Genomic DNA, 14,393 nt, shown 5'->3' with positions numbered 1-14,393 from the left:
GCTTTATATAGAAGCATAGTTGAGTGCTGATAAAGTAAGTTAGGTCTCTGACTCCTTTCTCTGTGGTCCCGGCCTCAGCAACACTCTCCTTTTCATCCACAGAACCCCACTTTAAGAATGCTAAACCGCGCTGTGCCCCTGAGATTGTCTGAGGCTTGGCAGGCTTGGCAGGCTTGGCAGGCACAGCCAGCCCGTACAAAGAGGTGATAGTCCCTGCAAAGTGCCCATCAATGGAGAAGTGCTTTAAGAGCCCAGAGGGGTGTAGGATTTCCATTCCAAATGAACCCAGACTATTTGTTTGTGAGTGTGTGTTTGTTTGTAGGTGTGGATGTGAGCCAACGTGCCAGTGTATCTTGAATGTTTTGTGTGTGTGTGTGTGTGTGTGTGTGTGCGAGTGTGGATGTGTGTGTTGTTTATGTGGTTATACAGAAGCCTGGTCTATCTCTTCTTGCCCAGGCTGTGCAGTAGTCTGTGCCCTCTGGGGTTGATGGCAGTCAGTCTAGTGTGTCATCAACACAGCGCTCTTTTTGTGTCTGTCCACTGACTGGGCTGCTTTGTGCTGGAACGTTCCATGTGCCCCGGACCACTCCTGGTCATCCCTGGTAACAAGAACCCCCTGTGTCTGTGTTGCTGTTTGCTGATCATTTTAAAACAAACAATAAAAGCCTTTCAGATGGCGCCCTGCTCATGCGGGGGATGAATCAGTAAAAGCTATTCGTATTTGAGAGAGAGAGAGAGAGAGAGAGGTCTGGAAAGCCATCCGGGGCCTGTGGACCCACTGGAATGCTATAAGGCGGAAGCCTTCAATGGCCACAGTAACACAGACACAGTGCCAACCAGCCAGCCATTCAGTCATCAAAACAAATAAATGGATCTATGAATACTGTTGAATGATTGACCCCTGATGATGACAATTGCAACACCATATTATCATTGCATCACAATAGAGCTTCAATCTGAGTGGGAAATTGTTTCTATTGAATGGTAAGGACATTACAGGCATTAGTCAAAAGCATTACCACTTTACTAGTGGCCTTTCAAAAAGAAAGCAGCAGACTTTGAATGTGTGTTTTGATCATCTTTTTCAGGCGTCCAATCAGGATCCAGGAAGTCTGGTATCCCTGCCCCCAGGGAGAATCCCCCCACCATGACCAGGGACCGTGTGTCGCTGAGGGACCAGCTGCGGACCTCCACGACCAAGAAGATGGTCCCCAGCGCCAGCACCTCCAGCCTGGCCACCCTGGCAGCCAAGCACCAGCGTGGCTCCACCACCACAAAGCCGAGGGACGCCGAGAGCTCGGAGAGAGGCTTCCTGGAGTGCCAGGTGAAGGAGCTTCTGGCCGAAGCCAAGGCCAAGGAGTTTGAGATCAGCAAGCTGAGGATAGAGCTGCAGCGCTGCCGGGGTAAAGCCTCGTTGTCTTCATCCCCCTCGCCTCACAACACTCCCTCCACCCCACCTGAGGGTGCCCCCGATCAGGGCCAAGGTCTATCCCAGCAGGCCACAGATGCCCAGGCCCTGGTGGGGGAGCTGAGGGAGAAGAACGGGAAGTTCCAGAGGGAGCTGGCGGCTCTGAGGGAGGAGAACCAGGCCCTGAAGGAGAAGCTTTTCTCCCTGGAAACTTCTCCTGCCTCTCCTATGTCCAACAACACTACCACCACCACCAGCCCCTCCAAGCCCTCCGTCAACGGCCTCCCCTCAGACAACAACACTAGTCCCCCAGCCAAGTCACCCACACCCAGCCCGCTCAAAACCTCAGTTTCCTCCGGGAGTGACATCACCAAGGGCTCGCCCTCGCCGGACTCCTCAGAGTTTGAGAAGATCCCGTCGCAGTCTGACTCAGTGAGCAGCAGTGGTGTAGGGGTGGGGAAGGGTCCGGGTCGCGACCCCTCAGTGGAGAGCCTGACGGAGCTGATCCAGAAGATGGAGGAAAGTCAGCACAGCACGGCAGAGGAGCTCCAGGCAACACTACAGGAGCTGGCCGACCAACAGCAGGTGGTCCAGGAGCTGACGGCTGAGAATGAGCGCCTGGCCGAGGAGAAGGGCCTCCTACAGACGTCGCTGCAGCAGCAGAGGGAGAGGGTAGAGTTGCTGGCCCAGAAGAATGAGGCCCTGGCCGGGAAGCTGCAGGAGGTGGCCCAGGTCCAGAGCGGGGACGAGTCCCGGGCGGCTGAGCTGGAGCAGCGCTACACTGACCTGGTGGATAGCTCGCACTTTGAGAGGGAGAAGCTGGTGGACATCCAGCAGCAGCTGACGGGGAGCCTGAGGACCCTGGAAGAGGAGCACCAGGAAACCCAGGGGCAGGTGAGGTCCCTCAGGGAGGAGAGGGATGACCTCCAGGGCCGGCTGGAGAAGGAGATGGAGGCCGGGGGTGAGATGGCACGGGCGGCTGAGGAACACAGGGCTGCAATGGATGCCCTGAGGGTGGAGAACGGACGGCTCAAAGCCCTGGTGGACCTAGAGAGACAGAAGGTTGGGGAGCTGAAGGCCATGCAGAGTGCTGGGGACAGCACAGAGCTGCAGAGGCTGCTGAAGGCGGCCCATTCTGAGAGAGACAGACTGGAGGGGGAGGTAACAGAGCTACGGCAGGAGCTGCTACAGGCCCAGACTGACACTGAACACGCACAGGGACTGCTGTCCAAGGTGGGTGGGACACCAAGCCATATAGAATAGAATAGAGTAGAAACTGTATTACTCACCAAGGTGGGTAGAATACCAATTTGCATCTCATCCTCGAGCAGTCGGGGTGAGGAATGGGTGCGAGGCGGGGTTCTGTGGGGTTATTTAAGATGCTCTTTAGGTAGGGTTTCAGATGTTTTCGGAAGATGGGCAGGGACTTTCTTGTCCTAGCTTCAGGGGGAAGCTGGTTCCACCAATGGGGTGCCAGAACAGAGCTTTGACTGGGCTGAGCGGGAGCTGCCCTCCCGTAGGGATGGGAGTGCCAAGAGACCAGAGGATGCTGAACGAAGTGCTCGGGTTGGGGAGTAGGGTTTGAGCATAGCCTGAAGGTAAGGAGGGGCAGTTCCTCTTGCTGCTCCGTAGGCAAGTACCATGGTCTTGTAGTGGACACAAGCTTCCTACACAATACCTCATCTGTCATGATGGTTTGAATTAGGATACATATTGTATTGCTAATGAAGACAGGCTTTGTGGCTATAGTTCAGCACATTCCCTCACCACTTTCCAATGTATGAACTCATGTTTTATGAAATTGTTTTCATCTGCTTATAGGATCAGAGAGCTTGAGTGAGCAGTGGTTTTCCTCCACAACACCACACGTCAGCAGCCTGGGCTGTGTGGGTTTAGGGTCCCTTCTGTGGTTGTTGATGTGAACACGGGGTGTGTCCTAGTCAGCTGCCTCTGACTGATGTCATAACTAATTAACTCTACACTGGGGTGGTCCAGTCAGGGCAGACCTGGGTTCATATAGTATTTGTTTTCTTTCAAATACTTTTGCCCCGTTTCTTTGAGCCTGCCTGTTGCAATGGAACCAATGGAATAGTCCCAAATGTTGAAACGCTGCCCATCTGGCACACGTTGAATCAAACATTAAAACTATTTGAAATAAAATAAATCCTATCTGAACCCTTACAGGTCAAGTCGAATGACATATGACTCAGGCTTATGGCTCCTGACAAATGGGTGTGAGGGCGAGGCCGGTAAATAATGACTTCAGTCACTAACGTCATGCTCTACATACTGTAAGAAGACGTGCTGTGGAGAATGCATTGTGTCATCAATATATTTTTTTAATACAATACATCATGCCTGGGGGCTTTCACAGTATGTGTCCCAGTAACCCAGCATGTATTGTAGCCTATGATGGAGCTGTACAGATGTAGGATCTTAATTCCAAATCAAATCGAATTTTATTAATCACATGGTTCGTAAACAACAGGTGTAGACTAACATTGAAATGCTTACTTAAGGCCCTTCCCAACAATGCAGAGAGAAAGAAAATAGAAAAAGTATAGAAAAGTAAAACATAATAATACAAGTAATAATAAATACACAATGAGTAACAGTAACTTGGCTATATGGGTACCAGTACCATGTCGATATGCAGTGGTACGAGGACATTGAGGTATATATGTAAATATCCAGTGCATTCGGGAAGTATTCAGACCCCTTGACTTTTTCCACATTTTGTTACGTTACAGCTGTATTCTAATATTGATTAAATAGTTTTTACAGGTTTTTACACATTTTTGCAACTGAAATATCACATTTACATAAATAGTCAGACCCTTTACTCAATACTTTGTTGAAGCAGCTTTGGTATCGATTACAGTCTTCTTCTTGGGTATGGCGCTATAAGCGTTGCACACCTGTATTTGTGGAGTTTCTCCCATTCTTCTCTGCAAGTCCTCTCAAGCTCTGTCAGGTTGTATGGGGAGCGTTGCTGCACAACTATTTTAAGGTCTATCCAGAGATGTTTGATCGAGTTCAAGTCCGGGCTCAGGCTGGGCCACTAAAGGACATTCAGAGACTTGTCCCGAAGCCATTCCTGCGTTGTCTTGGCTGCGTGCTTTGGGTTGTGAACATTCACCCCAGTCTGAGGTCCTGAGCACTCTGGAGCAGGTTTTTGTTACGGATCTCTCTGTACTTTGCTCCGTTCATATTTCCCTCGATCCTGACTAGTCTCCTAGTCCCTGCCGCTGTAAAACATCCCCACAGCATGATGCTGCCACCACCATGCTTTACCGTAGGGATGTTGTCAGGTTTTCTCCAGACGTGACGCTTGGCATTCAGGCTAAAGAGTTCAAACTTGGTTTCATCAGACCAGATAATCTTGTTTCTCATTGTCTGAGAGTCCTTTAGGTGCCTTTTGGCAAACTCCAGGCGGGCTGTCATGTGCCTTTTACTGAGTAGTGGCTTCCTTCTGACCACTCTACCATAAATTCCTGATTGGTGGAGTGCTGCAGAGATGGTTATCCTTCTGGAAGGTTCTCCCATCTCCACAGAGGAACTCTAGAGTTCTGTCAGAGTGACCATCGGGTTCTCCCTGACCAAGGCCCTTCTCCCCCGATTGCTCAGTTTGGCCATGTGGCCAGCTCTAGGAAGAGTCTTGGTGGTTCCAAACTTCTTCCATTTAAGATTGATGGAGACCACTGTGTTCTTGGGGACCTTTAATGCTGCAGAACTTTTTTGGTATCCTTCCCCAGATCTGGGCCTCGACACAATCCTTTCTCCTTCAAACTCATGTCTTGGTTTTTGCTCTAACATGCACAGTCAACAGTGGGTCCTTATATAGACAGGTGTGTGCCTTTCCAAATCATGTCCAATCAATTGAATTTGCCACAGGTGGACTCCAATCAAATTGTAGGAACATCTCAAGGATGATCAATGGGAACAGGATGCACATGAGCTCAATTTCGAGTCTCATAGCAAAGGGTCTGAATACTTATGTAAATAAGGTATTTTGTTTAACCTCTCTGGGGTATGTGGGACGGTAGCATCCCCCACTCGCCAACAGCCAGTGAAATAGCAGAGCGCCAAATTCAAAACAACAAACATCTCATAATTCAAATTTCTCACACATATAAGTATTATACACCATTTTAAAGATAATCTTCTCGTTAATCCAACCACAGTGTCCGATTTCAAAAAGGCTTTACGGTGAAAGAATAGCATTAGATTATGTTAGGACAGCACCTAGACAAGAAAAACCACACAGCCATTTTCCAAGCAAGGAGAGGCATCACAAAAAACAGAAATACAGTTAAAATTAATCACTAACCTTTGATGATCTTCATCAGATGGCACTCATAGGACTTCATGTTACACAATACATGTATGTTTTGCTCGATAAAGTTCATATTTATATCCAAAAACCCCATTTTACATTGGCGTGTAATGTTCAGAAATGTTTTGCCTCCAAAACACCCGGTGAATGAGCACATCAATTTACAGAAATACTCATCATAAACTTTGATAAAAGATACAAGTGTTATGCACAGAATTATAGATAAACTTCTCCTTAATGCAACCGCTGTGTCAGATTTCAAAAAAGCATTTCGGCGAAAGCACACTTTGCAATAATCTGAGTACAGCACTCAGAAACCAAAACAAGCCATACAGATACACGCCATGTTGTGGAGTCAACAGAAGTCAGAAATAGCATTATAAATATTCACTTACCTTTGATCTTCATCGGAATGCACTCCCAGAATCCCAGTTCCACAATAAATGTTTGTTTTGTTCGATAAAGTTCATCTTTATATCCAAATACCTCCATTTTGTTCACGCGTTAGGATCACTATTCCAAATGCAGAAGGCGCGCGCACTAAAGTCCAGACGAAAAGTCAATAAGGTTATATTACAGTTTGTAGAAACATGTCAAACGATGTGTAGAATCAATCTTTGGGGTGTTTTTATCATAAATCTTCAAAAATATTCCAACCGGACAATTCCTTTGTCTTCATAAAGGAAAGAGAACTGAGCGCGTGCTCATGCCTGCGCGCGTAACTAAAATAATGGCCGACTGGCAGACACGCCCGACTCAATCAGCTCTTATTCTTTTCCCATTCACAGTAGAAGCCTGAAACAACGTTCTAAAGACTGTTGACATCTAGTGGAAGCCTTAGGAAGTGCAATATGACCCCATAGACACTGTATATTGGATAGGCAATCAATTGAAAAACTACAAACCTCAGATTTCCACACTTCCTGGTTGGATTTTTCTCAGGTTTTTGCCTGCCATATGAGTTCTGTTATACTCACAGACATCATTCAAACAGTTTTAGAAACTTCAGAATGTTTTCTATACAAATCTACTAATTATATGCATATTCCAGCTTTTGGGCCTGAGTAGCAGGCTGTTTACTCTGGGCACGCTTTTCATCCGGACGTCAAAATACTGCCCCCTACCCAAGAGAGGTAAAAAAATATATAAATTAGCAAACATTTCTTAAAACCTGTTTTCGCTTTGTCATTATGAGGTATTGTGTGTAGATTGTGGAGGATTAAAAAAATCCATTTTAAAATAAGGCTGTAACGTACCAAAAAGTCAAGGGGTCGAAATACTTTCCGAATGCACTGTAACTAAGAATATGTGACAGGTAATAAACAGTAGTAGCAGCGTGTGAAGAGTCAAAAAAGTTAGTGCAAAAAAGGTCAATGCAGATAGTCTGGGTAGCTATTTGGATAACTATTTAACTACAGTGGGGCAAAAAAGTATTTAGTCAGCCACCAATTGTGCAAGTTCTCCCACTTAAAAAGATGAGAGAGGCCTGTAATTTCCATCATAGGTAAACTTCAACTATGACAGACAAAATTTGAAAAAAAAATCCTGAAAATCACATTGTAGGATTTTTAATGAATTTATTACATTTACATTTTAGTCATTTAGCAGACGCTCTTATCCAGAGCGACTTACAGTAGTGAATGCATACATTTCATACATTTTTTTTCTGTGCTGGCCCCCCGTGGGAATCGAACCCACAACCCTGGCGTTGCAAACACCATGCTCTACCAACTGAGCTATTAGCAAATTATGGTGGAAAATAAGTATTTGATCAATAACAAAAGTTTATCTCAATACTTTGTTATATACCCTTTTTTGGCAATGACACAGGTCAAACGTTTTCTGTAAGTCTTCACAAGGTTTTCACACACTGTTGCTGGTATTTTGGCCCATTCCTCCATGCAGATCTCCTCTAGAGCAGTGATGTTTTGGGGCTGTCAACACGGACTTTCAACACCCTCCAAAGATTTTCTATGTGGTTGAGATCTGGAGACTGGCTAGGCCACTCCAGGACCTTGAAATGCTTCTTACGAAGCCACTCCTTCGTTGCCCGGGCGGTGTGTTTGGGATTATTGTCATGCTGAAAGACCCAGCCACATTTCATCTTCAATGCCCTTGCTGATGGAAGGAGGTTTTCACTCAAAATCTCACGATACATGGCCCCATTCATTCTTTCCTTTACACGGATCAGTTGTCCTGGTCCCTTTGCAGAAAAACAGCCCCAAAGCATGATGTTTCCACCCCCATGCTTCACAGTAGGTATGGTGTTCTTTGGATGCAACTCAGCATTCTTTGTCCTCCAAACACGACGAGTTTAATTTTTATCAAAAAGTTCTATTAAGCAGGGGGACACGTCTGGCACTGCAGGATTTGAGTCCCTGGCGGCGTAGTGTGTTACTGATGGTAGGCTTTGTTACTTTGGTCCCAGCTCTCTGCAGGTCATTCACTAGGTCCCCCCGTGTGGTTCTGGGATTTTTGCTCACCGTTCTTGTAGTCATTTTGACCCCACGGGGTGAGATCTTGCGTGGAGCCCCAGATCGAGGGAGATTATCAGTGGTCTTGTGTGTCTTCCATTTCCTAATAATTGCTCCCACATTTGATTTCTTCAAACCAAGCTGCTTACCTATTGCAGATTCAGTCTTCCCAGCCTGGTGCAGGTCTACAATTTTGTTTCTGGTGTCCTTTGACAGCTCTTTGGTCTTGGCCATAGTGGAGTTTGGAGTGTAACTGTTTGAGGTTGTGGACAGGTGTCCTTTATACTGATAACAAGTTAAAACAGGTGCCATTAATACAGGTAACGAGTGGAGGACAGAGTATCCTCTTAAAGAAGAAGTTACAGGTCTGTGAGAGCCAGAAATCTTGCTTGTTTGTAGGTGACCAAATACTTATTTTCCACTATAATTTGCAAATAAATTCATAAAAAATCCTACAATGTGATTTTCTGGCTTTTTTTCTCATTTTGTCTGTCATAGTTGACGTGTACCTATGATGAAAATTACAGGCGTCTCTCATCTTTTTAAGTGGGAGAACTTGCACAATTGGTGGCTGACTAAATACTTTTTTGCCCCACTGTAACTATTTAGCAGTCTTATGGCTTAGGGGTAGAAGCTGTTCAGAGTCCTGTTGGTTCCAGACTTGGTGTGTTGGTACTGCTTGCCGTGCGGTAGTAGAGAAAACAGTCTATGATTTGGGTGGCTGGTGTCTTTGACAATTTTTAGGGCCTTCCTCTGACACCGCCTGGTATAGAGGTCCTGAATGGCAGGAAGCTCGGCCCCAGTGATGTACTGAGCTGTACGCACTACACTCTGTAGCGCCTTGTGATTGGATGCCAAGCAGTTGCCATACCAACGCGGTGATGCAGCGCGTCAAGATGCTCTCAATGGTGCAGCTGTAGAACTTTCTGAGGATCTGAGGACCCATGCCAAATCTTTTAAATCTGAGGGGGAAGAGGTGTTGTCTTGCCCTCTTCACAACTGTGTTGGTGTGTGGACCATGATAGATCCTTAGTGATGTGGACACCAAGGAACAGTGGACACCCGCTCCAGTACAGCCCCCTCGGCCCTCCGTTTCCTGTAGTCCATGATCAGCTCCTTTGTCTTGCTGACGTTGAGGGAAAGGTTGTTGTCCTGGCACCACACTGCCAGGTCTTTGACCTCCTCTCAACAGACACTGGGAGACAAATTCACCTTTCAGCAGGACAATTGCCTAAAACACAAGGCCAAATATACACTGGAGTTGCTTACCAAGACAACCTTGAATGTTCCTGAGTAGCCAAGTTACAGTTTTGACTTAAATCAGCTTGAAAATGTATGGAAAGACTTGAAAATGGCTGTCTACCAATGATCAACAACCAACTTACCAGAGCTTGAATAATTTTTTTAAGGATAATGTGCGAATATTGTATGTACAATCCAGGTTTGCAAAGCCCTTAGAGACTTACCCAGAAAGATTCACAGCTGTAATCGCTACCAAAGCTGATTCTATCATGTATTGACTCAGGGTGTTGTAACACTTATCTAATGAAGATATATTAGTGTTTTATTTTCCATGAATTAAAAAATATTGTATTTTGTATAGATCGTTGACAAAAAATGACATTTAAATCCCACTTGTAATGCAACAAAATTAGAAATAAGTCAAGGGTTGTGAGTTCTTTCTGAAGGAACTGTATATTAGCCATGTCCTTGTTCAGCCACGACTCCGAGAAACACAGTATATTACAGTTATTCAGGTCCCGTTGATACAGTAGGATAGTCTCGAACAGAGCTCGTCCAGTTGGTTCTCCAGTGTTTGTACGGTCGCCAATTGAATTAAGGGTAGAGGCGGTTTATGTACTCGCCAACGTAGTTTCATCAGGGTACCCTCACGTCGGCCTCTCTTGCGCCGCCTTTTTCTTTTTCGAGTCTCGGGGACTAGGGCCTGGTCCAGAGTGAGCATTATGTCCTGCGCCTCTGACTCATTGAAGTAGAAATCTTCATCCAAATTGAGGTTAGTGAGCACTGTTCTCATGTCAAGAAGCTCTTTTCGGTCATTGGAAACGATGGCGGAAACATTATGTACAAAAAAACACACAAAATGGTAGGGTTGGTCAAGAGCCCGTAAAACGGCTGCTTTCCATTGCAATGCCATGTTAGATCATTTGAGCCAGTTTGCCACAGTAGGAATAATCCTACAGCAACAGGAAATGTGAATTATTATGTGGATTATAATCAACTGCCATTTTTCTAGGGGTTGATGAATTTTTTTAAGTCTGAAATTGAAAAGTGGAAATGACAAATTTCATATGCCTTTTTAAGCCTCAAATACACTAGAAGTTAAACATTTCCTGCATTGCAAGTTCTCCTGCAACAGGATGATCAATTGAAGATGCTACATCTGTAGTAGGGAATGCATGGGTGATTGAGGTTACTGTCAATAGTGTATCCGGAAGTGTATTACCTGCAGCAGGAGACAAGGGCTCGAGACACTAAACTGTCAAATCAATGATTCATCATCACCTTTTTTCCCAGCAGCCAGTTACACTGTAGTGTAGGCTATGCTATCAGATTGGCTTTAGAGGAGTTCCTACTAAACTCTTGTGCCAATGAGTCTCTGTGGACACTGGCAGGGCTGACGTCCAACAGCTTTTAACAGCTTTTTGTCTTTTATTACGTCAGACTACAATAGAGTATTAGCAGTTACAGTCAGAGCGTCATACAGATCTAAGGCTGTGGTTACAATAAGGGATGTGTCACTGTCAGTTATGCTAAGTGATAAGCACACATGCCCAGACTTGAGGATGTCTGGTGGTTTAGATGTGTTAATAGTTAAGTAACCCTTAATTATCTAGTGATTAGGTGAAGATTTATGAATTAACTGTCTAATAAAATCACAAAACTTCTGAGGACATGGAATGATAAATGAAGTACAATAGGCCTTATTCTGTCGAACCTCTGCATTCACACCTGCTTTATGTAAAGGCCTTTTGTATTCTCTTTCATCTTTAATATTGAGGTAACAGGTACATGAACGGACATTGAAAAAGTGGGTACACTGTCACTACAGACACAGGGCCATCGTATGGTGGCAGCCAACAGGACACCTGTAGAAAGAGGCCTGTTGATGAATGTTTGGACTAACCAATCAGGTCATCTCTTAAATGGCTCTATGTGTGATATCCAATCAGGTCATCTCTTACTATGTCTCGCCATGTGACTAACCAATCAGATCATCTCTTACTATGTCCCAGGCTGAGGCTGAGTGCAAGCAGGTGGCAGAGCGAGCCTTAAGGCTTGAGGAAACGCTGAGTGGCCAGGTCAGTGCCCTGGAGAAGGGGGGGCAGCAGGCCGACGGCCAAATCAAGGACCTGAAGGAGACCATCTTTGAGCTGGAGGACCAGGTGGAGCAGCAGAGAGCCGTCCACCTCCACACCAACCAGACCATCCTGGACCTAGAGAGTACGTTCCCTAGTTAGTGTATATATCACCAGTCTGCTACTACTCTACCACCTCCATCCTGGACCTGGAGAGTACAAATGTCATCAACTGTCCTCAACCTAACCTCAGGGGTTTTTACTTGTTACAGAAGCACAGCACTCCTAAACACATAGGGCCGTTTTCCTGGACCCAGATTAAGCCAAAACCTGGACTAAATAAGCATGTGCTCAAAATAATTGTTTTGTCCAGGAATGGGCTTATTCAGATTACATCACCAGTGTGGCTCTGTTTGAGGGGAGCAGGAAGGTCTCTCAGCTGTGGCTGACAAATTGGAGCTGTTGTCTAAAGCACCAGATCTACTGCTGAGCTCCACTACATTGACAGATACAGATATCTTGAGTATTGGCCTGGCAGGGCTTTCCACTGATTCAACTGTGACCTTACAGGCTGGCTAGCTGGCTTCTGGCTAGCTGGTTAGGTCTATTAGAGGCTCTCTCCCACTGAGCCCTTAATGCTGAGATAACATGCAGATTGTCTCCCTACCAGGATCCTCAGCACAGCAGACAGACAGACAGACCCAGGCAGTTCTATCCCGGTTTTATTACGAGCACATCTGTCTCTGTCCTACAGACCTGTTTGTGCAGTTTAGTAAAAAAAACAATGTTAGAACTAAATATGTGTAGTGGTCAGTATGCATTGTTTGAGTTATTTTATTTGGTTAAATCAAATCAAATTTTATTGGTCACATACACATGGTTAGAAGATGTTAATGCGAGTGTAGCGAAATGCTTTTGCTTCTCGTTCCGTCAGTGCAGTAATATCTAACAAGTAATCTAACAATTCCTCAACAACTACATAATACACACAAATCTAAAGGGGTGAATGAGAATATGTACATTTGAAGTCAGAAGTTTACATACACCTTTTAAATACAGTTTAAATACAATTCCTGACATTTAATCCGAGTAATAATTCCCTGTCTTGGGTCAGTTAGGATCACCACTTTATTTTAAGAATGTGAAATGTCAGAATAATAGTAGAGAAAATGATTTATTTCTTTCATCACATTCCCAGTCGGTCAGAAGTTTACATACACTCAATTAGTATATGGTAGCATTGCCTTTAAATTGTTTAACTTGGGTCAAACATTTTTGGTAGCCTTCCACAAGCTTCCCACAATAAGTTGAGTGAATCTTGGCCCATTCCTCCTGACAAAGCTGGTGTAACTGAGTCAGGTTTGCAGGCCTCCTTGCTCGCACAAGCTTTTTCAGTTCTGCCCACACATTTTCTATAGCATCGAGGTCAGGGCTTTGTGATGGCCACTCCAATACCTTGACTTTGTTGTCCTTAAGCCATTTTGATACAACTTTGGAAGCTTGGGGTCATTGTCCATTTGGAAGACCCATTTGCGACCAAGCTTTAACTTCCTGACTGATGTCTTGAGATGTTGCTTCAATATATCCACATCATTTTCCTGCCTCATGATGCCATCTATTTTGTGAAGTGCACCAGTCCCTCCTGCAGCAAGCACCCCCACAACAAAGCACCGTGCTTCATGGTTGGGATGGTGTTCTTCGTCTTGCAAGCATCCCCCTTTTTCCTCCAAACATAACAATGGTCATTATGGCCAAACAGTTCTATTTTTGTTTCATGAGACCAGAGGACATTTCTCCAAAAAGTACAATCTTTGTCCCCATGTGCAGTTGTAAACCGTAGTCTGGCTTTTTTATGGCGGTTTTGGAGCAGTGGCTTCTTCCTTGCTGAGTGGCTTTTCAGGTTATGTCGATATAGGACTCGTTTTACTGTGGATATAGATACTTTTGTACCTGTTTCCTCCAGCATCTTCACAAGGTCCTTTGCTGTTGTTCTGGGATTGATTTGCACTTTTCACACCAAAGTACGTTCATCTCTAGGAGACCGAACGCGCCTCCTTTCTGAGCGGTATGACGGCTGCGTGGTCCCATGGTATTTATACTTGTGCACTATTGTTTATACAGATGAACGTGGTACCTTCAGGCGTTTGGAAATTGCTCTCAAGGATGAACCAGACTTGTGGAGGTCTACCATTTTTTTTCTGAGGTCTTGGCTGATTTCCACTGATTTTCCCATGATGTCAAGCAAAGACGCACTGAGTTCAAAGGTAGGCCTTGAAATACATCCACAGGTACACCTCCCATTAACTCAAATGATGTCAATTAGCCTATCAGAATCTTTTCTGGAATTTTCCAAGCTGTTCAAAGGCACAGTCAACTTAGTGTATGTAAACTTCTGACCCACTGGAATTGTGATACAGTGAATTATAAGTTAAATAATCTGTCTGTTAACAATTGTTGGAAAAATTACTTGTGTCATGCACAAAGTAGATGTCCTAACCGACTTGCCAAAACTATAGTTTGTAACAAGAAATTTGTGGAGTGATTGAAAAACAAGTTTTAATGACTCCAACATAAGTGTATGTAAACTTCCGACTTCAACTGTTCCTTCTAAAGATATGGATGAGCGATGGCCGAGCTGCATAGGCAAGGTGCAGTAGATGGTATAAAATACAGTATATACATGTGATATGAGTAATGTAAGATATGTAAACATTATTAAAGTGGAATTATTTAAAGTGGCATTGTTTAAAGTGACTAGTGATCCGTTTATTAAAGTGTCCAGTGATTGGATCTCAATGTAGGCAGCAACCTCTCTGAGTTAGTGATTGCTGTTTAGCAGTCTGATAACCCTCTGGAGA

The 14,393-nt window shown here is 44.8% G+C and overlaps 1 protein-coding gene across 4 annotated transcripts in view; it reads left to right on the top strand.

The window, feature by feature from the left end:
• The window catches only part of LOC106567978 (cytospin-B-like), a 177,955-nt gene that overhangs the window by 101,975 nt on the left and 61,587 nt on the right, over window positions 1-14,393 (top strand). For all 4 annotated transcript variants that reach the window (XM_014137917.3, XM_014137916.3, XM_014137915.3 and 1 more), the window contains 2 exons: window positions 1,089-2,641; window positions 11,473-11,680. In XM_014137917.3, the coding sequence (XP_013993392.1) occupies window positions 1,089-2,641; window positions 11,473-11,680 (1,761 nt within the window). The remainder of the gene's footprint in view (window positions 1-1,088; window positions 2,642-11,472; window positions 11,681-14,393) is intronic.

The sequence above is a fragment of the Salmo salar genome, chromosome 13 (assembly GCF_965601325.2).
Source record: "Salmo salar chromosome 13, fSalSal1, whole genome shotgun sequence".
Lineage (NCBI taxonomy): Eukaryota > Metazoa > Chordata > Actinopteri > Salmoniformes > Salmonidae > Salmo > Salmo salar.
The sequence above is the reverse complement of the archived record's forward strand: the minus strand, read 5'-3'. Positions and strand labels throughout refer to the sequence as shown.